This window comes from Daphnia carinata, chromosome 2 (genome assembly GCF_022539665.2).
Source record: "Daphnia carinata strain CSIRO-1 chromosome 2, CSIRO_AGI_Dcar_HiC_V3, whole genome shotgun sequence".
NCBI lineage: Eukaryota > Metazoa > Arthropoda > Branchiopoda > Diplostraca > Daphniidae > Daphnia > Daphnia carinata.
This window is the reverse complement of record NC_081332.1, coordinates 1,480,270-1,507,363: the sequence shown is the minus strand read 5'-3', so window position 1 is coordinate 1,507,363 and position 27,094 is coordinate 1,480,270. Positions and strand designations below refer to the sequence as shown.

General features: G+C 41.1%; 6 protein-coding genes and 1 long non-coding RNA gene across 10 annotated transcripts; 5 read left to right on the top strand and 2 right to left on the bottom strand.

Annotated features, from left to right (window-relative positions):
• Positions 1 to 3,468: 3,468 nt before the first annotated feature.
• LOC130686104 (E3 ubiquitin-protein ligase SHPRH-like) lies at positions 3,469 to 7,866 on the top strand. The gene is given in 9 exon segments (XM_057509396.2): positions 3,469 to 3,573; positions 3,638 to 5,480; positions 5,540 to 5,944; positions 6,001 to 6,520; positions 6,522 to 6,705; positions 6,708 to 6,897; positions 6,960 to 7,170; positions 7,234 to 7,514; positions 7,587 to 7,866. Coding segments are annotated over 9 exon segments (3,798 nt in total). The 5' UTR covers positions 3,469 to 3,560; the 3' UTR covers positions 7,738 to 7,866.
• A 239-nt stretch (positions 7,867 to 8,105) lies between these two features.
• LOC130686105 (arrestin homolog) lies at positions 8,106 to 10,040 on the bottom strand. Its single transcript, XM_057509397.2, has 6 exons — positions 9,814 to 10,040; positions 9,606 to 9,740; positions 9,328 to 9,540; positions 8,886 to 9,263; positions 8,668 to 8,827; positions 8,106 to 8,604 (listed from the first exon to the last, which is right to left on the bottom strand). Exons 1-6 carry the CDS (start codon positions 9,976 to 9,978, stop codon positions 8,468 to 8,470), a joined length of 1,188 nt encoding a protein of 395 aa, XP_057365380.1. The 5' UTR covers positions 9,979 to 10,040; the 3' UTR covers positions 8,106 to 8,467.
• Positions 10,041 to 10,701: 661 nt separating this feature from the next.
• LOC130686115 (proprotein convertase subtilisin/kexin type 4-like) lies at positions 10,702 to 13,191 on the top strand. Its single transcript, XM_057509408.2, is given in 12 exon segments — positions 10,702 to 10,970; positions 11,029 to 11,199; positions 11,263 to 11,400; positions 11,458 to 11,707; positions 11,775 to 11,851; positions 11,924 to 12,053; positions 12,113 to 12,225; positions 12,295 to 12,395; positions 12,463 to 12,552; positions 12,554 to 12,703; positions 12,757 to 12,905; positions 12,965 to 13,191. Coding segments are annotated over 12 exon segments (1,809 nt in total). The 5' UTR covers positions 10,702 to 10,721; the 3' UTR covers positions 13,156 to 13,191.
• Positions 13,192 to 15,927: 2,736 nt separating this feature from the next.
• Positions 15,928 to 18,004, top strand: LOC130686116 (uncharacterized). 2 transcript variants are annotated; one of them, XM_057509410.2, is made up of 3 exons: positions 15,928 to 16,104; positions 16,167 to 17,704; positions 17,823 to 18,004. In XM_057509410.2, the coding sequence occupies exons 1-3, from the start codon at positions 16,014 to 16,016 to the stop codon at positions 17,982 to 17,984; spliced, it is 1,791 nt and encodes a 596-aa protein (XP_057365393.1). In that variant the 5' UTR covers positions 15,928 to 16,013; the 3' UTR covers positions 17,985 to 18,004. The 2 variants fall into 2 exon arrangements, with proteins under 2 accessions (XP_057365393.1, XP_057365394.1); XM_057509411.2 differs by having other exon boundaries at positions 16,167 to 17,953.
• A 2,062-nt stretch (positions 18,005 to 20,066) lies between these two features.
• Positions 20,067 to 20,773, bottom strand: LOC130686117 (cuticle protein 8-like). Its single transcript, XM_057509412.1, has 3 exons — positions 20,749 to 20,773; positions 20,560 to 20,667; positions 20,067 to 20,450 (listed from the first exon to the last, which is right to left on the bottom strand). Exons 1-3 carry the CDS (start codon positions 20,752 to 20,754, stop codon positions 20,145 to 20,147), a joined length of 420 nt encoding a protein of 139 aa, XP_057365395.1. The 5' UTR covers positions 20,755 to 20,773; the 3' UTR covers positions 20,067 to 20,144.
• An 834-nt stretch (positions 20,774 to 21,607) lies between these two features.
• Positions 21,608 to 23,102, top strand: LOC130686151 (uncharacterized). Its single transcript, XM_059497593.1, has 4 exons — positions 21,608 to 22,082; positions 22,250 to 22,425; positions 22,497 to 22,629; positions 22,695 to 23,102. Exons 2-4 carry the CDS (start codon positions 22,423 to 22,425, stop codon positions 23,084 to 23,086), a joined length of 528 nt encoding a protein of 175 aa, XP_059353576.1. The 5' UTR covers positions 21,608 to 22,082; positions 22,250 to 22,422; the 3' UTR covers positions 23,087 to 23,102.
• A 388-nt stretch (positions 23,103 to 23,490) lies between these two features.
• LOC130686119 (uncharacterized) lies at positions 23,491 to 26,241 on the top strand. Of its 3 annotated transcripts, none has more exons than XR_008999817.2 (8): positions 23,491 to 23,616; positions 23,803 to 23,977; positions 24,108 to 24,173; positions 24,232 to 24,450; positions 24,933 to 24,987; positions 25,058 to 25,121; positions 25,191 to 25,552; positions 25,630 to 26,241. It is a non-coding gene; the product is annotated as an uncharacterized LOC130686119 (long non-coding RNA). The 3 variants fall into 3 exon arrangements; XR_008999816.2 differs by having other exon boundaries at positions 24,108 to 24,218; positions 24,286 to 24,450; XR_009420585.1 differs by having other exon boundaries at positions 23,803 to 23,902; positions 24,108 to 24,450.
• Positions 26,242 to 27,094: the final 853 nt, after the last annotated feature.

Genomic DNA, 27,094 nt, shown 5'->3' with positions numbered 1-27,094 from the left:
AAACACAGGTCGTTTTTACCTTGAGCGAAATGTTCTGCTAGTTTATCATTTTGCGTTTCGCCGAAAAAGCATTGAACTGTGTGCCATATTTGACATTTAAAAGTCAATTACTCGTTTTTTTTCGAGTTTTTTTTTTTGCGTTTTTTAATTTCTGGGGTTCCTAATGTAACACTTTATTAGTAGGGCAGCGCTTGGGAGTGGCACAGTTTTACAGCGTGAATTTCGCATATCCGCGTTTGTTGTTCCGAAATTACCGCCACTTGAAGTTTGAGAAAAAAGGGAGGGACTATTTAAATTTTAATAGCCTTGGCTATGAGTGAACTGTTTAGTTCTCTTATCATTCGCCGCATTTTTTGAAAATTAGATAATATGCATGTTGAACAGCGTGAATGAGTAACTCGCAAATGTGCATGCGAAGTAATCTTTAAATCTGCTTTGTTCGATCAGCGAAACATTAAAAAAGCGCCGTGTTTATCCTTGCCCCAGAATGCGAAGAATCCGCTTCGTAAAGATATCAATAATAGAAATGAGACATTTATGTTTTGCCCTTGATTCGAATTGTCGTGATTCATAACTGTAATATGCGACACATTTCCTTACATGGGAAACGTGACCAAATGTCGTCAAAGTGTTGAATTGGACGTCTGATGGCGACACTTGCCAGATGAATCAATTCGCTCCACATATGGCAATAGAGATCCCCCCATCTCACAACAGAAAAGGCCACTTGATTGAATAACCACATCATTTTTTATTTCTTGATTTGAAAATTTCAAAAAGATATCTGGTTACCCGAACGCTGTTGATAACGGTGCAACAGTCAAGTGCACGCGGAAAAAAAAGATGGAAATTCACGTGTTTAGACTACCACTGCAATCGGATGCGGTTTTCGGTTGCCACACGCAAGGCGTCATTCGAACCCTTTTTTTTTTCTAAATAAAAAAAAAATGCGATACAGTTAGCCAATCAAATAATCTTGACTCGAATCCAAACCGTTTTCTCCCATCTTAATAATAATTGGGTTTCTAAAAAAAAAAAATGTCCTATGATAAATCTCTTAACCGCAACAATATTCATGATTTTATTAGTCAGCCTTTTGGAATTTCCCTGCTATTTTTAGATCGCAAATGTCCACCTGTTTTAATCTCAGCTCGTTCTACCGCAGCGTCTGCGTTTAATGAAGCGAAACCTTGTTCTACTATTTTCTATTTTTCCCCACCGACGTGTTTAACACTCGCGGTCTTTGATCTCGGTCCACTTTACGATGCAAAAAGAAAAAAGAACACCATCTAGCCTTTCAAGTCTGAACTGCTGGGGCATTTCAGATTCACACCTGCGAGGAATTCTGGACGCGATCGCAATAAAAAATTCGCTTGATTATACCTACAATTTATCTTCTTGTCAGCTGCTTCTTGCCATTTAAAAGCAAAACCTTGCTCGCCACAATTACAGACTAACGAACGACGATCGAATGCCCTAACCTTTTTATTCCCCCCTCTTCGAATATCGTCAATTCCATTTAATTACCTTTTTTTTTTTTAGTGCGTCTACATAACTCTTTGAAAGACATTAATCGACAGTTGGGAATTTAATTCTTTTTAAAAATTTATTTTTATTGATTAAAAAGACATGGTTCCAAATTACGTTTTGATTCGTGCGCACGTTGATAAAACAAATTTCAGAGGGACATGTTGAAAATGTTAATAAACAAATGGAGCTGCGAACCCGGGGTAAGCGAATTGGGGAGCAACGATGAAATCGCGCTTGACTGGGGCAGTGTAATATGGCTGGGCAACGGGCACGGGCACTGGATAGCTCTTGTATTTGTATTCGGGTTGCTGAACAGTCACCTCTGGTCTGACGTGAGTGTACTCAGTCGGCTGGTAGTTGACTTTGGAGAGGAGAGGAGCTCCCAAACCGAAACTCATGGCGCTGGCAGCAGCAACGATGGCCAGGAAAACGAATACCTTTGGAAATGAACGGAAACAAATAGGCGGATGTTTACCTTTTTTTGAAAATACTTGGCGGGATTTTTTTTTTAATATCCAAATTGCGTGGGTTTAAATACCTTGTACATTTTGATCGGTCGGGGATGGAGAACTGTGAGCAATTGTCGATGGTAGTGGACTGGCGTGATTCAACTAGAGCATCAAAGGCTCTTTATATACGGCTGTAGAATACTCGATTTTGCACGTGGAGGAGTGCAGCGTCCTTCCGCAATCCTGCTTTTGAACGACTCCACCCTAAAACGAGTCTTTGTTGCCATTACCTTGAAAAATCGGGAGCGCCCCCCCCCCTTTATCTTGCCGCAGAGCTTCATAGCGCAAATGCTTGATGTGACTTAATAGATTTCAACCGACATTTCACCTTGAAATTTCGTCTGCTGCCAAGCATCTTCCAACCTTGAGAGATTCAAGACCGACCGCACCTTTTTACCTTAAGGCTTGTATACAGCCATCCTACCGATTTTCTCGTTTTTATGATTAACATTTTTCCTTTTGTTATTGGTCGGCCAAGAAAAGAAATATTTATTTATTGATTACTTTTTTTTTTGCTGATAATGATTGAGATCCTGGTTAGCTTTTAACGCTGTTGACGTGGCTTGTCATAACTTTAGCTTATTAGAAATTCTTTTTTATTTTATTTTGAGGGGCTTTATTTTCTTGCGTGATTACAACGGCCAACAATTTCTCAGCGTCCCGTAGAAATGTCTGTTTGCTCACATGAGGAGGCGAACAAAAATATAAGAATGTCCGACGTTATAATGAGCTAGGTAAACGCATATGGAGCCGCTCCTTCTCTTCATCGACGTTTTCTCCAAACAAACGCGTGAAAGCACTTAAAATGAAAATGGCCGGCCCCAAGGCCCGACAATATCATGAAAAGAATGCGAGTTTTTCATGTGTAGATCCATACCCCCGGCTGCTTCTGGACAAAAGAGACGAAGAATGCGCTTCAAGGCGTTTATTTTATTTAAAGATTAAAGAAAGAGAGAGAGAGAGAAACTCGTAATGAACGCGATAATAAATCGTTTTAGGAATGTTTGTGTTTCTATGTCGTACAACTATTCACGCAGTTGCGTCTTCTTTTCTTTTTTCGAATTTTGAAATTTATACCAGTTTGTACATTTATTTGTTTCTCGATTTTTCGTCTTTCATTCGAGTCGTAAATGCATTTTTATGACTGCAGTCTGGCCTGTACAGATACACAACTATCACGACCGGAAAACGACATTCGATATGCTGCTCAATAAAACACAATTCTACAACCACTTCGCCCGTATACGTGAAGTGTATTTCACGTTCTTTTAACGACATTTGGCCGCAAGACGATAGTGCATTTCTTTTATTGCGTGCACAGTATTATTGCTTGTGCTCGGGGGAGGCAATAGAAAACGTAATAAGAAGAATAAGTCAGATTTATAGATATAAAAGTAGTTTTTTTTTTTTTTTACTTCAAACAGGTTCGCCATCTCGCGGTGAAATTTCCCATTATACAGCACAAGCAGACGACTTTCTAATGAAACGAAAGTGTGTTTACAACGCGATTCAAAACACAGGATGGACTCCACCGGTAATACCTTTACATCCAACTTTGTTGATAAATCAACGTTAACAATTTTTCATGTTTTTCATAGAAAATTCTGAAGGCGTCGGGTGTTCTCCACAAGCTGAAATGACGCCCACTGCTGAGACAATCGAGCAGGCTATGGACTATGACGCTTTGTATGATCGTGTTAACTTGAAAAGTGAGCTACTTGAAAATCGCTCTGCTCCTCTTACTGACGTCCAGCATGAGTCACTAGTCCCAGAATTGAGAATCTACCAAACAAAAGCTGTTAACTGGATGCTGAAGCAGGAACGTCATAGTAGTGTGAAGGGTGGAATCTTGGCTGATGAAATGGGTCTTGGGAAGACAGTAGAAGTACTTGCCCTGATTCTAAATAATGCAAGAGAAAAGCTTCCAGATATTGAATACCAAGAACCCTTTACTGATGTAAAAACAGTTCCCCAGTCTGAAGCCAAAAGAGTGAAAATTGAAGATCAATGTACGAAATGTGCAAACCGAACCATTGGCCAAACAATTGAAAATGTCATTTGGAGATTCAGTCCCGACAATGAAAAGTCCACAATCCAGAAAGTGATTGACCTTCACTGCGGTGACCTACAAAATGAAAACCCAAAAGTCACAAGGAAAAAAATGCGATGCTGCCTTTGCCCTAAACAAACCATTCGCGAAAGGCTTAATAACCATTACAACGATGCTCTTGCAGAATTCAGCTGTCTAAAGAGCCTACAGAGACGCTCAGATGCGGTAAACGAAGACAATATTACTAAAATTCTTTGCGTTTGCGGTAAAACGGAAGCCGGAATTAACCCATTGGTCCAGTGCCCGAAATGCAAGACACAGCAGCACAGCAATTGCGTCCATTATGATCTGACGGCTCCTCTGCGCGGACCCTATCTTTGTCCTCAATGCTGGGCTGAACAGGAACCCATTGAATCCTGTGCCACTTTAATCATCACGCCATCAACGATCTGTACCCAATGGGTCGAAGAAATCAAACGACACGTTCGCGATCGTTTTCGAATTCTCGTTTATCAAGGTGTTCACGGACAGGGCTATCATCAGCCAGTCCAATTGGCCCGAGGCTACGACGTCATCATCACCACTTACGAAACGCTCCGTAAAGAGCTCTACTTTGCCGAGGTGAAGACGGGCGAGAAACGGACCAGACGCAAAGCGGCGACTTACATGGCCCCACCGTCGCCTCTCCTCTCTGTCCGTTTCTGGCGTCTCTGTCTCGACGAAGCTCAGATGGTCGAAGGTTCGGCGACCCGAGCGGCCGAAATGGCCCGCAAATTCCGCACAATCCACCGCTGGTGCGTCACGGGCACTCCCATCCAGAAATCCGTCCAAGACCTTCACGGCCTCTTCATGTTTTTGGACATTGAAGTCGATCGGCGAGTCCTTTTCGATCCAGTTGGCCTCGTTGATGTTTTGGCGCCCATTTTCTGGCGTACCAGGAAAAGCGCAGTGACGGAGCAGATCCAGCTGCCAGAACAAACAGAAGAAACCCATTGGCTCTCATTTTCTGCCGTCGAACAGCATTTTTACCAACAGCAACAAGCCCAATGTGCTCAGGACGCAACGATCCGATTCCTTAAATTCAGCGGAGATCTCAAAACCAAAATAAGCAGCCTCGATCCGCACACTCTCAAAGTCCTCCTCTTCCCTCTGCTGAGACTCCGCCAGGCCTGCGTCCATCCGCAAATGGTCCGCGGACAGTTCCTGACGCTCCGGCCGCAGACCAAGACGCTGACGATGGAAGAGCTGCTCGTCACTTTGATCAAACGTGCCCAGCTGGAATGTGAAGAGAGCCAGAGATTGAGGGTGTCGGCGGCCAACGGCCAGGCCGCTCTTCACGTCATTAAAGAACAATGGGCCCAAGCGGCCGAAAAGTACCGCGACGTCATAAGGTAATTCGTCATTCCGATTTACAATATAATAATATTAAAAGATTTTTTCTATTTTCCAGGTGGGCGGAAGAGATAAAAGATTCCGTCAAGACAGATACGCTTCAGCGATTGCACACGTTCCATAATTTGGCCGAAATCATTCGGACGGCCTCTCCCGGTGCCATTCCGCCCACACTACGTGATGGCCAACTGCAAGAGGAAGCCGATCAATTGAAAAAACATTATCTTGGCCGGGCGTTGGCCCAAGTGGAGAGCGCGCGTGCGACCTTGGCCACCCTGACGCTGAAGGTCACCGGCTTCAAAACCGAACTGGAAGTGATTCAAGTGGAAATGGATGAAATATGGTGGACAGCATTGATCCAGTGGTCGGCCGATATGCAAATATCAGACAAACTGGTGGAGGAAGTGAAAGATAAATTAACCGACGAAGCTCATAACAGCAAAATGACGTCCCAATTCAGCGGGTTCGTTTTGTTAATTTTCAAATTGCACACTCAACTTAAAAACTTGTTTCTTTTAGATTCAACAGTGTCAACGCGTTGAAGTTCTTGTTGTTTTCGAGATTGGAAGAATTGGAAGAGCAACGCAAAGGAGTCACTCAGCAAATGCGTTCGCTGGAAGTGACATCGATCGAACGTCTGTCACAAGACGCGGCCGATTGTCATTTGAGGCCGTTGCAGGGCCGTCGCAAGAAGGATCGTTGTCCTATTTGCATCGTTCACGATCAGATAGAAGATTACGAATCGCTTCTCTTCCGCATGGCAGATCGGAAGAATCAGGAAGACGAATGGGATAACGTCGATGAGGACGGACCGGCCGTCCTGGAAGCGCTGCGTCGTGGCACGTGGGCCGATAGCGAAGCCGAGCGAATTCTCAAGCACATGCTTCAATTTGCGAGGAAGCATTCGGCTCCTCAAGCCGTCCAAGATGGTGGATCCGTCCATCTGAAATTGCTGGACGCTTGCAAAAAGGAATTCCGGCAAATCCGCGTCGTTTGGCGTCAGTTGAACGATCAGGCCTCGGCAGTTGATGAGCTGAGCAATGGCTACATTGCGACTACGCCTCCGGCTTCCACACGAACTCCCGCAGCCGAAACCCACCGTTCAAATGCTGGACAACAAGAATGCTAACCAAGTGATGCCCATTTATCTGCTGGAACCGCACGATGTCGACATCCAGTACGCCAAGTTAAATGGGGATCTAACGGTGGCTGGCCAAGCATTGAAACGGCACAGGGACACGTTTTGTACCTGAAGAATCTGGAAATGGCAGGTTTTGGAAAGACGGGCAATCAGAATCCCGACCCTTGCCCGGTTTGCCAAACACAGTTGGGTGAGAAATGGAGCGTCCTCGTTTGTGGCCACTCGTTTTGCATGGACTGCATCCAGCTGCTCATTAGCCAAAGTCACAGCAAACTGTAAGTCCTTACATTTGCTGGAACTCTGGAACTGAATTTAATTTTGTTGTTTTACTTTGCAGGACGAAGAAATTGAAATGCGCTATTTGTCGTGATACAACGGCTCTATTCGAAATCGCTTACGTTGACGCACAAGCTGATGCATCCGAAAATCCTTCACGTGCTTCTGTCCAAGTCAAAGGTTCCCATTCTACCAAAGTGCAAGCCGTTGTCCAGCAGCTTTTATTGATCAAGAAAGACGATCCTTCCGCCAAATGCCTCGTCTTTTCCACCGTAAAGATTGTCAAATACTTTCCTTATAAATTCGTTGAATTAATTTTTCTTTTGTTTCTTTAGTGGGTCGACGTGTTGCTGATCGTAGGCCGGGCGTTAGACGAAAATGATATTTCGTATTGTTCCTTATTTTCAAACAATTCGCAAGTGCAGCTGAATAGGTTCAAACGTGATCCTACTGTCACTGTTCTACTCATTCCAGTCCAATCGGGCGCCAATGGTCTCAATCTTATCGAAGCTACCCATGTCCTCCTCATGGAGCCCATTTTGAATCCCGGAAGCGAACTCCAGGCGATCGGACGTGTCCATCGTATTGGACAAACTAAACCCACCGTCGTCCACAGGTTAACTGCCATTTTTTCGATTATTAATAAATGAATGGTGTTCATTAAAAATAATCTGAATTTTCTTTAAAGATTCCTCGTGAAACATACGATTGAAGAGAAAATGGCCCTGATGTTGGATAAGCACCGATCTGCGCTAACGTCAAAGAGTTCCATTAGTGTCAAAGAGAATCCCGTTACATTGGCCGATTTGAAAGATTTGTTCAACGACCACACAGAGTAACATCCCTTTCCCTTTTTTCTATTATTATTATTTTTATTATAATTGTTTTAATCTTTGTTCGAGAATTTTCGTTTTATTCGAAGTGTACCCCATCGATTTCATACATTATTTCCATTTGTTTCTAGACAAGACGACAACTGCTTCCTAAATTAGATTAATATTCTAAAGGATTCCTAATCAAGACAAATAACATTAATTTTTAAGCTTCTTAGACGATGGTGCCACTGGGCATTTTTTTTGTAGGTGGGTTTTTAGAAGCTTGCGAAATAAGCCGTAATATGTCGCCACTTGTAGGTGTTCCGAAATCAATGGAATTCTTTTAAGTTATTTCTTTTTAAACGGATGAAAAAACTCAGTAAGGTGATTTGTTTTTGAATTTTCTGTTGTTTATTGATCATATACTTTCCAGTTCCATAATTATTTTTTTTGTTTACATCGAGGTTACATATAGTGTAATGTAAATGGGAGTTGGACAATGGATGTTTGTTGACCCTCAAGGTTGGATATATTTTCCCCATAAATTTTTCTTTTTTTATATAATGAAGAAAGAAAGGGAGAGAAGAAGGAGAGAAGAGATAAAGATAAACGCCAGATATAAACTGAAACCTGATTCCGTTGAAAGAACCAAGTGACGTCATAGGTGGAAATTTAAGTATTTCATTTGCTATTATTGATTATTATTTTCGAGGGTTCATCCGTTGTCGTTCCAGCTGTTGTTTGCCTTTGCTGTTTAGGTGGAGCGGAGACGGGCGAAATCCTCAAAGACAATGTTCTCGTCGTCGTCGTCGCGAGCGTAGTTGGAGTCATGACGACCTTGTTGGCTATCAGCTTTAGTCAATTTGCCCTTGCCTTGATGCATGGCCGAGCCTTTGTCCAGAAAATGAAATCACTTTAGCCAATTGTATTTAAATTGAGGCATTATGATCTTACCTGGAGCTGGATGCATCAGCTTGAATGGAACATCAGCCACCAATTCACCGCCCATGGAACCCAAGTCGAGTTTGACGCGGGCCACGTACGAAACAACGAAACCAGTAGCTTCGTTGCATTCAGCGATGATGGTAGATGATGCCAAATTGACTTCATCATCCTGAGGCGAAAATATTTTGTAAACATTCATAAAATTAAATGGGTCAGCATTGACGTACCTTGAGGTGGCCGTCGAGGGCGATGCCGCGGACGTCCTTGTTGCCGTTCATCATCGGCGTCAAGGCAAAGGTTTTCGACATGGAAGATCCCGGCGTGATGGGACATCCCTCGCGGGTCTCTAGACTGGCGACGCGCTTGTTGTAATGGCCGTTGATGAGCGTAATCTCGACGTTCTGGACGACGGCGACCATGATGCCCTTGACCGTCTTCTTGGACTCGTTCTTGACGTTGACGTTGAAGCGGATCTGCTCGTTGTGGTAGAAGAGCTCCCGGTCCAGCGTCAGCTGAAGATTCAACTTGCCGCTGGAGAAAGTGAAGCCCTTTGACACCATCGTGCTCGGCTGCTTCGAGCTGGGCGTCAACGGGGCGTATTGCACCTTTCATTGAATTAATTAAGTTTTAGTTTTTCGATTGTAGGATGCAATGGGAATTTGAATTTACCTTGCGAATAGCCATCGACACGGAAGAACGCTTGTGAGAGCGATCGTTTTCATTCTCACCAACGAAGGTCAAGAAATCGTATTCAACACCGACAGGTGGTGCGGTATCGCCATCACGACCACCTTCTTGCAAAACGATGGAAGCGGGAGCCGTAGTCGGGAGCGTGAACGTGAAAGCGTAAGCGTTCGATCCCAGTTTCTTCAACAGACGATCCTGATGCAGATGAAAGAAATAAATGATTAATTTATAGAGCATTTGGAAGAGTTTGAAACGCGTACCTGAAGAGGGCAAAGCTTCTTATCTTGAGAGCGACGAGGGGGCACCACTTGCTCGTTGATGAGGACCAATTCCTTGACGAATTTCAAGCCCATCACTTCATCCTGCTCGCGACCGTACCGGATGGTCACGATCACCTGATCAAGTAAATGAAATTATAGATTGTATTAATATTCATTATTTTTTAAATTAGAAAAGAATGGATTTTACCTGACAAAAGACTTTGCGGCCCTTGAGGTAGTCGTTGTCGGCGACGACGACACCTTCGATAGGGTCGACATGGTCCTGGTGGTCGACGAAGTCACGCTTGCCCAGATAGACGGTCAGCTTAGCATTCGGAGATGTTTTTTTGAAGACTTTCACGGACGCGACCATTTTGATGGTTGGTTGGGTAAGACTTGACTTCGTTTAAACCAACTGGACTCTCTAATTCTCTTCTTTGGTCTTGTCTCTTTGTTCTTGCTTCGGCTGAGATATCTATAAGGAGATATTGAAAAGTGGACTGATGCTCTTTTGTCCGTCCGTCACGGCTATTTGTACCTGCCAGCTGCGACATTGTATTTCACTCGAGTCCCTTTAGGTAAGGCCCCCCTTTTTTTGTTAATCTCGTTAAATGTGACGACACGAAAGACGAATCAATGAGGGTGATTTGGTAGGTTCGAAGCCACGTTAGTGCCATACCCTCCACACACCCAACATTGAACGCGATATTTTACCTAAACTCACTTTCATGTAAGTAGTTAACATTGCTTTTAGTTATTGTAATTATTTTAAGTTTTTGATGTTTCCTAATTTAATTGATTTTTTGCAGGATTTCCGTAGCAGGAGGAAGAAGTAAATTAAGTTTTAACACGTGCAGAACAAGAGGGTTTTTTGGGTGATTTAGCGTAATCTTGTTAGTTACGACTCGTAATCGGCAAGTTCCTTGAAAGGTTAGTTGATAATTTTAATTTATATTCAATATTATCCGTTTGTTTGGTCTAGAATTTCCGGCGTGAAGGATGTCGAAGTTGTAACGCAATTCCAGTCAGACGCGGTTTTCCTTTTCCGGTGAGTTCTATATCGAATTTTAGATTTTTCATTTTCTAGTTGCAATGAAGTCGCCAAGGCTTTCGACGATGTCTTGGCCTAAGGCGATGGTAATTGCTTTGCTGTTTATTGTATTAACGTTCGATTTCGTTCAGTTGCATCAACACCAAAGCGATGATGTCGTTTTCTACGCCCGGCCGGATGCCCAGTTGTCCGTACGAGAACTGACCAATGAACACGGTCTCGATTATGTTTCAGAAGTGTTTCCGGGATCCAACTATCATCACGCTGTCATCAAGAAGAAGGAGGGCATGGAAAAGCTGTCAGCTGATTCGAGGGTAATCATTTTAATAATTGGATGTTCAACAATAAATAATTTATTCTGTTTTTGATCAGATCACCTGGATCGAAAGGCAAACATATCAACCGAGAGAAGTGCGATTTATTTCTTCGATGAAGGAATGTGATTTCGATTACAGAAAAATATTCTCATTGGAGGATAAGAAAGAATTGAAAACAAATGGGGTGGAATTCAACGATCCTCTATACCCGTTACAGTGGTATTTGGTATTACGAAAAGAGAAAACGAGCAATTTAAACGTTGATATTTAATGAAAATGTATTCAATAGCATGGAAAGAATGGCGATGACGGACATCATTTGAACGTGACACCCGTGTGGGGCGAGGGTTTCACTGGCCGTGGGGTGGCAATTGCCGTTCTGGACGACAACGTGAATCCTTCGAATCGGGAGATCAGACGTAATTACGTAAGTTTCATCGTCACACTTTGACATTCATCGTATTGAAGTTTTATTTTGACCAAGGATCCAAATATCAGCGGCGATTTGGGGGCTAGAACTGGGCCAGGCATCAAGAAAAATCCGATTCATGGAACATATTGCGCTTCCATTATCGCTGCCGAAGCCAATAATAATTTTTGTGGCGTTGGTGTTGCTTTTCGAGCTCGAGTTGGTGGTGTTCGTCTTTTGGCAAAGAGGCGTGTCCTCGACGTCCAGGAGGCTAGAGCCCTCAACTACAAGCTGCCCGAAGTCGATATCTACAGTGCGTCATGGGGTACAGTTATCTTTCATCCACATTATAAATGATCGAAAGTTGTTGACTTGTTTCTAACTACACCCAGGCCCGCCAGATGACGGCAAACACGTTGGAGGTCCAGGAGTATTAGCCTCGCACGCCCTGGAACGCGGTGTGAAACTGGTATTTCAATTAAAATGCTCTATCAAATAGATACAAATCAGATTTGAATAAGCCTTGTCTTTTGAAAAACAGGGCCGTCGTGGACTAGGTGCCATTTACGTATGGGCATCGGGCAATGGGGGCACCAAAGGAGATAACTGCGCATATGACAGTTATGCCTCCAGCATCTACACGTTGTCCGTCTCCTCTTTGACACCCGAAGGTTAACAATGGCAATTTCTTTTAGCTGCAACAAATGAAATGTTATGGCTATATCTATAGGTCTATCTCCTTATTATGCTGAACCGTGCCCGGCTGTCCTAACAAGTTTATACGTCGGAGGACAGCACGTCAGACCCCACACGGCCTTTGATTCAAAAAGAACGGACAATGTGGTAATAGTGATTATTTAAATGATTTTCTAATTTCTATAATTGGCTGAGAAAAAAACAAAACAAAATCAGGTAGTCCCGGAAGGGAACACCGGTTGCCAAAACCAGTTCCAGGGCACGTCGGCTGCTGCCCCACTTGCCGCTGGCATCATAGCGTTACTTCTTGAAGCCAAGTATATTTTATTTTTAAAACATCTTGTTGAATCTGTTTAAATTGTTTATTTTTTTACTGGGCAATAGCCCATCACTTACCTGGCGGGATGTCCAGCATCTAGTAGTACTCAACTCTTCACCTCCGTAATTTAAAAAAAGGCAAAATGGAAGCACCGATTGATTGGCCAATCAACGGCGCAGGACTTCGTTCTAATGTTCTTTACGGTTTCGGAGCATTGGACGCCGGCCGACTCGTTAGCATGGGGCGTGCATGGAAATCCGTCCCACCGCAGATTCGAACATCAGTTCCATGCCCTACGGCCCGAGTGTAATTTTTAATATATTTAATTTTTGGACGAGCATTTAATCTATTTGTTTTAGACCTCTGCCGACTAATCAGCCAATCCATCTCACACTTGACGTTGATCCCTTTAGCACTCTTATATCTTATTTGGAATACGTTTCGGTAACGATTGGTGCCAACGTGAAACCCAGAGGAGCTCTAGAAATCTCTTTGCAATCGCCATCAGGTGATAATAATAAATTACTTAAGTGTACACAATTACATAATAATTAAAATTGATGTAAGGCATGGTGTCACCTTTACTCGCCGCAAGACCTAACGATCAAAGCAATCAAGGATTGATCCACTGGAATTTGACCTCGGCTCAATTTTGGGGCGAAAATCCTGCAGGTCAATGGCGGCTGTTTCTATCCAATCTGAGCCCAAAGAGCCAAGGAATCCTTGATTTCTGTTCGCTTACGCTTTATGGATTTTGAAGTGGCTTAGTGGGACGGATATTATAATGATGTCAACGGGAAAAATTACAAAGATGTTGCATAAGCTGCAGACTATTATTTGTGCAGGGAGTGCGCTTGCGGGAAGACTTTGAAGTTCTTGGGTATACAACGCCAGTGTCCAGTAACGTGCTCAAACCGTAACAAAATTGGAGGAAGTTGCCGTGCGTGCAATAGTACGGGAACAATAAAATTTAAAGTCGCACGGTTAACGTAATTACTCGACACGAGGGAAGTTTAAAAATTACTCATTTTCATAATTTCATTTGTTGTTTGTTTCGTAATAGATTCAAGCCCGTACTATTTGTTGGGAGGTCGTGAATTTCACGAAATTTTAGTGGATTAATGGGTGCAAAGTGGCAGTAGAAAGAAATTGGAAGACAAGCCAATTTTGGTAGTCATTGTCAGTAGTGGGAATTTTTGAGCTGTCGATATCGATTATGTATGAAAGTATTTATCAGTAAGATCAGCTGGAAGAATGTCCATCAAAATTGAGGTATGTCTCTATTCAAGCACTTGAATTAATTAACTAATTTATTTGAAATTAGTTTCTAATAGCGAAGCAGTTCAAGGGGGACATTCCGTTATGTTAGTGGCCAGGATCGCATTGAAGTTTATTGCGAACACAAGATAGATGAAAAGCAAGATCTTAGTTCCAGAAAATCTTGACCATGACCTTTCATTACTCCTGGATTGTTTACAGATTCATCGTCTACTAAAAAGGCGCATCTTAAGTAAGGATTCTCCTAATGTATTTGTTACGACCCTGGAGATCAAGCCAGGCCATTCGGTACGTGGTTGCTTCCCCGGGTCGTGTACGTTGACTTAGAGAACGTCTTGAGATCAGCAAGCGACACTTGTAAGGACTACGTAATCGATGGCTGATGCTCTGACCTATATGCGGATAAACCCACGACATGGAGATGGGGCATTAGTTTCCTGGGCGATCTTTGCAAAATTTTCGTAGACGAAGGGTCCGTTTGTAGTTCGTTTATTTTATTCGTGCATTGTGAATGCTGACGTGACAGCTATGACTCAGACCTCTAGTTATAGTGTGCGTTTTAAGGTTTCCACGTGAATTCGGACAAGACATTATTGGGCATAACTTTTACAGAACAAATTAACTTGGTCAATTTCGGCTGCCCAGTTCATGGAAGGATTCAATAAATTGAGCAAATTTACTGACGACATTTTTGCTAGCTTACAAACGATGTTAGCAGTGGTGTGGAAGAATTGCATCTTCGTGCCGAAGAAGAAAAATCGTGAAGGAATCTAACTTTTTAGGTATTTAAGTTATTCATTTACATTCATCTACAACTTGCTTATTTTTCTACGAATTGCAGTTGATGGTGTTGGTTTTACACGAACTGGTCTCCCATCACCGTGTCTTTTTAAAAAACTCTTTTCTGACACCTTGGTTTTGTAAGCTGCTCTCAGTTGCAAAAGCAAAGGTAATTTCTTTACAAACAACTACCGGTTTCGTGGAACAAATTATTTTGTGCATAAAATATGTTTTCCAGGTAATTTAAGGCATCTTTTCGCACACCTTTCTGCTGCCATCCAACGATCTTGCATCCCAGTTAAATCGACAACTATCATACTCAAGACGGAAAGGATGGAAACAACGTATCCCAACTGCACCTGCAATTCTTTTCGAGAAAGAAAAGGTAAGATCTGTTCACTCATGTCAACTATTTTCATCGTTAAGCTACTTGTAATAACCGGCCACTGGAAAGACTTGCCGCTGTCAACGTTACCTTGTACGTGACATGCATAATTAAAAAATTACTGTAAAATTCAAGAAACAGTCAACCATCTGATGTCAATTGTACAATTCACGACTCAGCAAGTCCAATTAGCACAATTAAATATTATAGCATCACTTTCAAATGTTAAGACTTGATCTTAAAAAAAAACAAGTACCCGTATTAACACGAAGATGTTGTCCTTTGTCCCAATATTGGTCACTTCCTCTATCGAATCACAAGAGAAATCAAGTTTAGCGAACTAGCTGCTGATAACAAATCATTAAGAAACCGTTATTCGAAATAACAAAGTGTGGTCCGGCAAAGGCGTCATCCATACGTGATAAGATGAAACAAGTTTGAAGCCTTTAAAAGGAAAACAGCTTTGCTGATTGTTTCACGTGCTCGTGAATCGTATACCTAATGCAAAAATGCTGTCTCAACGTGTAGACGTCGTTTTCTACCCGCGTGCATCCAAGAACAGGATTTGTTGATCGTGTTTAACAAAGAGGTTTGTTTTTTTCGCTAAGAATTAAATTCCAAAATCTCGATGAATGTCCTTGTATGTAGCGTTTGAAAACTAGTCGATTTACAACAAGTACAGCGAAATCCGTTATTTTTTACTCTTCAGATGTTCGCGTGGCCTTCACCTTCAACGCTGTTGCTGCCTGAATCTACACTGCCCATTTGATGGTGGGTGGTGGTTTGACAACTTTTCGTATCCAGTCAACTCTTTCATCGCCCCTCATTTCTCAATGTTAGAGGCCATTGTAATTTCTCGTTTCTTTAGCAGTACGCCCGCGGATTGCAGTGTCTTCAGTGCTGTGCCCCCATTCAATTAAATCGCACGTTTCCAAGTGCTGTTCGAAGGAATATCCAGTTTGAAAGCAATTGAAGGTAAATTAAAAACATTTCAAGTTTAGACAACGTTTGGATAATCGATTGATATTTAGGCAGTGAATCACTTGACGTAATATTTACAATCACGACATGTTGAGAGGCGAGTAGACAAAACCTGACGTCAAATGATTGACTTTGATGATGTCAGTGAGTGCATCTATAAAAGCGGAATAGGAATAAGACCGGATTTCAATCATGGATTCTACTCGTATATCAGTTTCCGCTCTTGGCCGCGATGTGATTGTGGGAGATTTTTACAATTACTACACCGACGATATCCTCAAAAGTAAGTTTGAATCAAACGTTCATTTTATCGTATTTGATCTATTATTTTATTTCATAAAACAGGTAGCATCTTAGTGCCGAGAGAGTACGTCCACATCGAACACAAGTTGATGCCGGAGACGGAACGTTATTTCTTCTTTAACCAACCACCAAAGTACAAAGCGTCGTTGCTCGGCATCAATTCTCATTTGAAACAGAGCATCGAACAAGGCTCAGTGGATTTAAATCTCCTTTGGTTCGCTGATTTCCTGAGGGCAGATCCGTCAGAAGACGAGCACAATGAAGCGCTAGTCACCGTCTTCTTCCGCGTAGTCCGACGCACTGAGACCCTCGATCAACAGTTTATCAATTCCAAAATGTACGATTATCAGGTGGAGAGTGGCGGCTGGGCCACACATTTAGTGGAACAGGTCGTCTACGGTGCTGAATTGATCTGTTCTATGCGAAGAGCCGTTGATTGGCAAAGGGAAACGAAGGAAAGTGCCGAAGAAAATATTTATTTAGTGGCCAAAGCTTATTTTGATTACATCATCGGTCCGAAAGCGACCAGCACTGAACCGCCAGCTGAACTGGAAAAAGTATCGTGCCGAATTCTCAGCAGCCTGGAAGACGTCTACATGGTGGACAGTTCATTTCGACAATCTTGTGAATTCCTCAGAGATGTTATCAATTTTAAAGAAGATAACCAACCCGCCACGTTATGGCGTCCTATCTACATCGTCCGGCGCCAGATACCGAGCCAAATTGAAACCCGCATTTTGTTGGACAGGATCGTTGATAAACGATTGAAAATCGAAAGGAAATTGCATTGGATTATGAAGGAGAGCCGCAGGATATCGAAACATCCATTTCTCAATCGAATTCCTCCACTAGAAAAAGCAATGTTCCAGTTTCTCGATTTACTCGACTTGGCCGAGAAGGAAATTATGAAGTGTGACGTCAATGTTGTTGCGAAAAAATGCAGTCAAGACCTCAGCTCTCAAGATAAGATTTTGAACGACGTTAAAACTGTTTCGGACTGTGCCCTTTTGGCCGATATGGTGGACTGGTTGATTAAACGACGTGGAGAGATCGATGCGATTTATCTGCTGTTAAAAGGCAGCCAGATGAACGTGTTGGATATGACAGAGATCGAATCACGAACGCCATCAAACATCGAGAAGCGTGCCAGAGTTTTCATTTTGAAAATTGACTACGTTCCAGACCCGTTAATGGAACGTCTTCAGAATCTTGTTGGTAATACAGAACCGGTTATTAAGCTGCCCATTTTTCCGGCCATTTCATCTGGCAAAGAAAGACAAGGGATGATTAGCAAAGCGTTTCATGGATTCTCAGAAGAGGCACGCTGGTGTTCCAACGAAAATAACAGCTATCAGATAGGACTGGTTCCAGTTGCGTCACCTCTAGCCGATGCAGCCATCAAAACGATATTATATCCCGCCGTGGACGTGTCCAAAGCCCGTTTGCCCAGTCCAACGGAAATACCTTTAGTCATCCAAGAAGAACATCAATTGTTGTGTTCAGTGACCAGCTCACGTCCGCCCCATTCTCCTAGGAGACTTGCTCCCGTTCCAAAAAAAATGCATCATTCCAATGAAAAAGTAGCTAACTTTCTGCTAAAAAGTGTCACCATGATTTCTTCTGATAATTTTTATGATGACAAGTGACGAAAGAGGCAAAGTTTGTTTGCTAATACGCCACCCAATTTCTACCCGACAGGCAAACGAAGTTGAGGACGAAGAGGAATTCTTTTTTAATTTGATCAGTCAATCCCAATCGAAACGAATGGATGATCAGCGCTGCTCGCTGGCAGTCTTCGGTGAACAAGAGGGTCGACGATCACGCACGCCGAATTTCAATTTGCATTACATGATCATTTGATATGAAATTATATCCTATTGTGCTTTTTCCCCCTCTTTCTTGAGTTGTAATAGGTCATTGATCAAAACGAAACTAAAGTTTGGTTTTTGATCAAAGATCAAATGAATATAATGTTAATTGCATGACTGAACTATAATGCAAAACGAATTTTTGTTTTGTTTTAGATCTTAAAATCGTTCACGGTTGAGCGCCATTGGGAACTGCCCCCAATGGCCATGCCCGTGCTCCTTTTTGGCCCGTAGACCGAGGCGGAAGTTAGTTCCTCAAAGAATGGAAGGTACTTGCAGATGGACGCATAGTACACATAGAAATTGTGAAAACCTAAGTAAATTGGGCAAATTCGGTTTGCTTCCCCAATTGTTAGCAGAAGAAAGCCCCACCTGACCATTTACGTGAACCTTCGTACAACCCTAATCGTTTACTCTACCTCGTGGGTAGATCGAAACTATCGGGATTGCAACCAGGACTCACGTCAAATTTACTTGTTTAGCGGGGGGTGGCAACTCCCAAAACCGACTTTCTTCCTACTCAAGTTTCACTTTTCTTTTTTCATTACTATACTTACCAAGTCTCTCGTTCGGCTGGATCCTTATCCTTCATCTTCTTGTAGGAGCAGAGAGAGACTCAGCTACTCCTACGGGGGCCGTCCGCCCCCTTAACTATGTAAAAGCAGTCTTGATATTTCAATAATGCTTGGGTAGCGAGCAATCTTACCACCAGGCGGCGGCATGACCGTCATCATTTCGTATTGTCGTCTGCTTCAACACAACACGTGGAAAACTGAAATTCCAGGTTTCGTTGGAATTACCATTTGCATTTAATCACTTCATGAAAAAATATGAAATGATTGCTTCTAAGACAGCTTGCAAGATCGTTGTCGTAACTATTCATGTAATCCCCAAAAACCTCGCATAAAATCTAGCAGATAAATGCAGTCAAGCATAAAAGGAAACTCTAGTTTTTATAAAACGTTAAAAACCATCATCATTAAAAATAGGGCAGTGGCTACTTAATTTACGGTTACACCCATTTACATATCAGTAATGTTCAGGCAAATTACATGATGTAACTTTGCCAGGCTTTTGACAAAATCCAAAGCTATGCCGAATCATACAAATGCTGTTCACTATCAAAACCAATTGTAATATTTTCTTAGTGCAGATCTTCATTTTTTATTACTCAGTGATATTATTTTTTATCATGTCGTCCCTATAGATTGCATTTCATTTATTTCATTACATTGTGCATTTATGTCATAGGTACTGCGTAACTGGACATTGAGACAAGGTACTCAGTTTTTTTAAATGTTTTATTCCTTTGGTTTCTCTTGCTTTAACTTTAAATTACAGCATTCATTTGTTCTAAGTCACATCCATAATTTCTTTTCAGGGAATGCCAAAGAAGGACAGGCAAGCTTATTTGCTGTCAGACACAACAATCGAAACAATTCCTGTCTCATCTCCTAGCCTTGTTTGATACTAGTATTCTGGTAAATTTTTATCAATAATAAGTTTAGTTTGCCAAGTATACGTCGTAAAAACAGTGAACTTCAATACGATATTCCAAGATTGTTTTATTTATTTATTTCATTTTTTTTTTCATGAGTTCATCCTACACTCCTTTTTATAGATACCAGATGTCGCATTTGCCTGGCGTTTGAGTATTTCCGAATGGATTATCCGCGATGGATTAAGGTTCAGACTGTTGTGTCACAGACCCTTCCGCATGCAACCAGAGTCTAAGCCAAGTAATCCTCTAATCCGCCGACGCAATTCAAAAGAGAAGGATAATCGTCTTCCTAGAGAGGCCACGGCGCTGGTCTCTTTGTTGTCGTATCTCATTTTTACGACCGGTGAGGAAGGTCAGACCTTCATGGACGTGTACCTGAGTCAGTCGATGACTCAGCGATTGTCTTAATGACGTGTTCCAGTTTTTGGAGGAGGAGATAATTGATCACCAATTGCATTTAGTAAGTTTTCATGTTAGTTATTTACGAAATTCAATTTTCTGCTGATTTGGTTCCATGTCTATTTGCTTTCATGAGAACTGCTTTACTGAATATTGATGACAGGTATGCCAGTTTAAAAAATGTTTATTCTTTTGTTTTAATATTTTCTTCAATTTTAAATTATAGCAATCATTTGGAAATAAGATGCAAGGTTAATATCTTGCACGATAGGAGGGAGAAGGATAGGCTGGTTGATATGTTGGGTAAGAATAAGTTTGGTATGGATAAACAGCGGGCTTGTATTCATAGTATTTGGCTTCTCTATCGTATTTTACGTCAGCGACGTAACCCGTATAATCGTTTGCCTTGTAGGTGACAGTCTGAGTGCGTCCGTCCGGGAGCAAAGTCCGATAAGAACCGGAAACGTACCCTTTGTCATCGCTTGATTCCCGATGGGCGTAATCGTTATAAAAGTAGTCATCCTTGACGGCCCAGGCGAAATTGTAGGGCATTGGTGACTTGAATTCCATTTAGTCCACAAAATGTCAAAATTGCGCATAATGTAAGTAACGTAACTACCAAAGTGATTCTTAAAAAAAAAAAAATGAAAGAAATGATTTTACTTACATAATCGTTATATTTGCCATAGGTCGGGTAACCTGGTGTAGAGTAAGCTGATTTCGGATAGTCAATTGCATCTGAGGCTACAACGGCAACAGCGAGAATGAGTAAGACCTTTTAAATAATAAATATAAATGTTTTTAGCGTTTGTCTAAAGGAAAATTGTTAACATTTAATCCATTGGGGTAAGTTTACCTTCATGTTGAATCGCTTGTTTGGGTTGCTGTACAACTGATGACATTATGGGATTGGATGTCCTTTTATACGAAAGGCATATCTCGCAAAGTATAGTAAGCCTGAAAATTGTGGTGGACGTATTATTCGCGTGGTTAGACAGAGAACCATAAATTTTGACATCGTAAAGCTGGGCGGGGTCCTTTCCTCTTAGTTGTTTATACATTTTCAGAGCACGGATGATTTGATGTCATTGTCACCCTTTTCTACCTCGTTAATCTTTTTCCTTTTAGATCACGATTTTTCTCCGACACTTTCCATTTGTCGGTCTGCTGCGTGTTCTTTGCTGTATCACGTTTACGGGAAAGGAAAATTTCTTAATCTCATTGCCTATCACGGCGCTGAAGGTAACAGAGCGGAATAACGGACATATCAAAATTTACTGTAATAATAGTTTTTTTATAGTTTGAAATGTTTGCAGCCTTCTAATATACCCAACGTTTAAACTTTCGTTCCCAGGCCATTTATAGATGAACGTTTATCTTGTCCATGCCTTTCATTCCGTTTATTGTTGGAGAGAGATGTAAAACTGAAGAAATTTAGGACAAGGTCACCCAATGATCCAAGGAACAAAATTTCAACGTTGTCTGAAGTGCCTGCTTTTGTTTATCAGTAGGTAATAGTGGGATAATTGGACGTCGATGTACGCGCAGCGGCAAATTTCGTAAATATCTAATTAACATATCGTTCTTTGCAGTCATTAATTCGGCTATGAGAAGAAGTTATCCAAATCATCAAAGGAATCATTTTTGCCGAGCAGTGCAACACGAAATTGTTGCGTAGTTCCAGCTGAGTAGATTGGTCGTAGTGTTTGTATGCTTCCGGCCAGATCATCTTACAACGATTGAGAAAAGGATGATCTCATCAAAGAGCCTTGCGCTTTTCCTCAAGCCAGAATTCTACCATGCAATAACCTTCAGTTTCCCTTCTCATTTCACAGAAAGCACATGTCGAAGAAACCAGGCGTTTGTGTACTTCCGAACGGATTATCCACCAGCGGATTATCCAGCAGTACGAGGATGATCTCCTCAAAGGGAACTCCGTCTGCCACAGAGGACGAACACTACCCAGTTGGCTAATCCTTTAATCCGCCGGCGCAGACTGAAAAGGGATAATCCTTTTTCTTATGGACGTGGCGGACGGAAGCCTTTGAAAGGATTTCCGTTCTTTTCAACGAATGAGGAAGAAGCTACACCAGAATGTTATGTCCTCCATAAAAGGACGTACTCTTTCCATCGAAGTCATCATTCCACTTTTGCTCTCTGCCAACTACACAGCTCTCTACTTCCTTTAAGGTAAGTGTTCCGTGAATCTGTGGGTTTTCAGTTCTAATTGACATCTAGTTTTAAGTGCTAAAAGTACTCTTAACTATGGCTAACTATGGTAATGTTACTTTGCTTATCTTAGTTTTTAAATTTTACCCAAATGTCTTTTGTTAACAGAGTTTTCCTTCTCATTCTAGATTTTTTCCCAGTCTCTTCCATTTCAAAATCTTCGAGATCAACTCGTCAACGCCATTTTTACGACGAAGCTCAACTGGCTGTACTCGACGCTGAGTTCGCAAGAGATTCGTTTCCCAATCGAGAAAGCCGTCGTCGTATTGCTTTGCTGATTGGTGTGTCAGAAAAATCTATTATGGTGAGCAATCATTGTTTGTATTGGTTGTTTCATTACCATTAACCAATACTTGTTTTGTTTATTGTTTGCAGTGGTGGTTTCAAAATCGTCGACGACGTATCCGTCAAAGAGGATTTGAATCTGGTGTGACATCACAATCTTACGAAACAACCCGTCAACAGCGTCGACCATCTCCGTACACCCACTTTCATCAAGTTCAACAAGGTATTTATTTTTTCTAAATTATCAATGTTTTCTTTTGTTAAATATTTTGCTTTTTAATTTTGTAGATACCTCATCCAACTGCCTGCCAACGTCTGGGGGATATCCATTAACTCAAACCTTGGGAGAACATCCGACTGACTACTTGGCGAACGATTCATCAGCAAACACCGGACAATTTCAGCCGAACAGCGAATCGACCAGTTGCACAAGTTATTATCAGGAGGTGAACCCTCAAGCTGAAGCGATTGACTATTCTTCTGGATATCAACCTAGCCATCAACAAGAGCAAGGGTATTCTTTCTGGAACAACTGGGAATATGCTCCTCCTTTCTGCCCATCGTCTGCAAACACTATGCAGAACACAACCAGTGTGTACCAAGAAGATCCTTACAATTATTCCAATATGTCATATTATTCGTATTATCCTTCTGAATTTTGTAATCAAGTGTACATGTAAGTGTAAATGACGTCCTATTAAGGTTACAAAATAAATTTTCTTTAGCTTTTTATTTTAAACTAAAAAAGTTTTTATCCTTTGTTTCTGGTCTGTGGAATTGTCACATCCCCTGAATAAGTCAGATGTAAATTTTAAAATTTATAATTCCGGATAAGTCTTGGAATTTATGAGAGTAAAGAAGTATATGTATTTAAAAATAAAATCTTTTATAGCAGAAATATGTGATATTAATTAAAATTTAACAAATCAAAAGAAAACTACTTTTCTCTACGACAATTCGTTCGTTTGGCAACGTCCTTGTTTCCGCTTGAGGCTCTTTGCCCTTAGCTTTGCACGTGTTTCTTCCCATCCCTCCACAGCAGCCTATTTAAGATGTGGTGCAGAAATGCAGCCATTGTAGTCGAATTCCGTTCGCCAATAGGTTTTGTAGTCGTAAGTTTTGTGTTGAATCCTGAGTTTTTCTGTAATACTCGTTACTTGTTAGCTTACGAAGCCTGCTGCATTAACATGAAAATTAGACTTGGATCATGGTAAGTATTCTGTTTCATTTAGTTTGGTTTTATATAGTGATGAGCAATTTTGTCTGATTTGCACACTGCTGCATTATGAAGTCAATCAAAATATTAGACATGCATGACTCTGAAATGGATTGATTAAATGTTGAAAGTTTATGGAATGCTTGATCGTTACTAAGGATATCTTGATTTTATCTACAGGTAGGATATGCGAAAGCTCTATCCTGAGTATCTTTTACCAAGTGTGGGCCGAAGTACCTTGACCTGTGTTTGGAATGGCTGTGCTGTGGTGTGAAATCTGGTAACTTGTGACAAATCAATTACTGTATGTGCAATTGTTTAGGAAAGGCAATGGCTGCTGCATGTCCCGTTAAAGGTGTGTTAAGATGTCTGACTCAGTTTACGTTTCTTGGTTACATGAATAGTCTGTGTCTAAGCTGATTTTTATGATTTAAATCATTTTCACAACCATGGGTTTTGGTTCTTAACACATTTTTTCTTTACAGCTGTAACTGGCAATTCCGTGTACATGTGGGTCCTTTTGATTCTTCATTCATTGTGCGCTTTGATTGGTGGGAGCCTTTTTTAAAAATGATAGTATGATTCTAATGACTGTGGTTTGTTTCTTAGGTACTTTACTTTAATAGCTGCTCCCCACCACTCATTCTGTTTTCCATATTACAGGTGTTACATGTGACCGTGCAAGATAAGTTGAATTTGCTTTGGCTATTGGATTGTAAGGGGGACTTGAGCTAGTCATGGCGAACACTTATGCTGCGTACGGATATGGCTGCTCTGCAGTTTCTTTGAAATAGGTGGTCTCATTTTAGCGACGCCATGTGATTTTAGGTTAGTATTCTTTTGTTGATGTGTTCTTGCCCCTGTGATGAGTTTCCGCTCTGCTTTAATTGGCTTCCGGCAATCCCGTATCTGGGGGTTACAAACGGGGCACTTGTTGCTTGTTTTAGATACTCTCGGGAAGGTCTGAGATATGGCTTTGCTCTTGATGTAGAGCTGTACGCTCTAGCCGGGCGGCCTTTTCATGAAGGTGTAGGGGAATAGAAAGATTTCGACTGGAGCGTTATTAGGCCCATGATGTTCGTTCCAACGGACTAGGCGTTGACTTCCACGTACGATTGGAACTGCTTCTATGGCTTGCTTTTTGAGTCTAATGTGCGGGTTGCGGGATGCTTTGGTTAACTGCAAAACTCAATTCAGACTAGTCTGTCGAAAGCCAAATTTACTGCTCTGCGTCTGAGGGGATTCGCATGTTTTAATGTTGGTTTGTGTTTAAGCTTAAGCGTATAGATTAAACATTTCCTTTTCATTAGGATTTACACGGCTGGTTGTGGGTTCAATGGATGTTGGAGATTATCAATGAAATTGGTCTGTATTCATTGAGCATTGATGTTGTGAAGTCTGAGTGGCTGTGCATAATGTTACCATCTTGTTCTAGGTTACGTAGGATAGACAGATTGGGTGACATTGCTTTGTGCAAATTGTGCCTCTACATCAATCAAGTAAGTTTATGATTGTTTCTAGTTTTGGTTATACGACAATTTTCTAATGCTAGTTCTTTTTATACGAAGCATGTTTCGCGTTTTCTCCTGTACCGCGTTTATGGCTACGACAAATTGGTGGAGTTAATATAATCCATGGTTTCGTCAAAATGCAAGCTGACATTTTAAACTTCTGATTGTTGCATTCTGGTTAGTCCCATGGAATTAATGTTGCTTGTTAAGCGCAGATTTTTATTCCAAGAATTCGCTACTGGAGTTTTTTCCTCGTGTGTGAACGTCGTCTGCTCGGCCGTCGACGGTGCGTTACTGCTCGTCTGTTTCTGCATTCTGTTGGGGGCTGCTTTTAGTCAGGTAGGGCATCTGGAAGTGATGTGTGCAAGTTTTAAATGGTTGGCAAAACTTATAAACCGTGGAGGAAAGGGTTTGAAAAGGTAAGTGAAATATCTCTTTTAGCTTTTCCTTCCTAACCATCTTTACATTGGTCCCATGGTGCTCTTTGATTTTACAGGTAGTGAGCCTTTTTTTCCTGAACGGTGGTTTGTTCCACAAGTTAACCGGCAGGAAAGGGTGAAAGTCTGATCCTTATTAATGAAGAAGAAGAGTTTAACATACCGCTATCAGGAAATAAGTTTGTAAATAATATATTATCTGATTGATTAAAAAGGAAGAACTTCGATTTCAATTCCAACTCATCGGATATTGCGAAACCCTTCACTGTAAAATGTTTATTTCTAAAATTTATGATGAACTGTATGTAATTAACAAATCCAAGGCGTTTGACTGTTATATGGTTATTTTCCAATCGTCATCCCGTGGCTGGCCTTTGGTTAGTAACTTTAGTTCTTATTGCTTATCCATTATTGTCTTCCACGAATTCAATAGCAGGTTCGTTAATTTTAGTGAAAATAGGTTTCAGCATTTTAGTATTCTACTTTAATGGATATAAATTGCATCACTTACTAAACAAGTAAATAACGTTAAAAATGCTTTTCGATGGCTGACTAAAACGATGTTAAACGAAGTAAATCATGTTTTGGTGTAATACTAAAATTCATTTGCTGCCATCAAACGGTAAGACATAATAGAAAATCTATGTAAACGAACAAATTGTTACAACAGTGCAACGATTTATTGGCAAAATAAGAATAAATTTTTTGTATGTGGCATTGTGTATGTTGATCTAGAAGCAACTGATTCAGAAAAATCCATTAATTCTAATCGTACATACCTTTCATTAACAAATTGTCATTAATAATTAAATTTCTGATACGTATTAATCTTTAGTAAAGTAAAACATGTTTTTGAACGCTATTTAATCTAAATAATTAATTTACCTAGAAACTTGACATAATTTAATATCATAGTCGAAGGCACGTCTAGCTAGTTTTTCTGTGAGAGCGAAACAAGTGTGTAGAGCGGGAAAATATGTATTAATAATAGTACATATGAACAAGTAGTAACAAAAAGATTGAGTGGTTTGAGATCTTTGAAAATTTAAATGATTTAAGAGAATCCAGAAAAATTTATATTTTAATGATCGTCCTAATCCTAGCGGCCAACTATCTGGAATGAAAAATCAACTTACAATTGCTAGAACTCCAGTTTCTATCTTGCGAGTGACATCGTAACATTTCACTGATTGCTTGGACGAATCTATTGGATTCTAATGTTACTTAATACAAAAATTATCTTAAGCAAACGATAAGACGGCTATTGACATATTCACGAAGTCTGGCTTTACAAAGTCTAAGTACGGCCGCCAGATGTCCCAAATCATTGTTATGAGAAGTTGTCAGAAGTGTGCTTGTGCTGTAGGTTTCCGTTTAATAACAATGTAAACTTACGAGTGTCATCGTGTGAAGCTGATAAATTCTGATGGATATAAAATAAAGGTGAGGATTTTGAAATATGCCCTTGGATTATTGTGTGTGTGTGGTATTGTTTTAAAATGGTATACGAGTCGTATCTGAAAA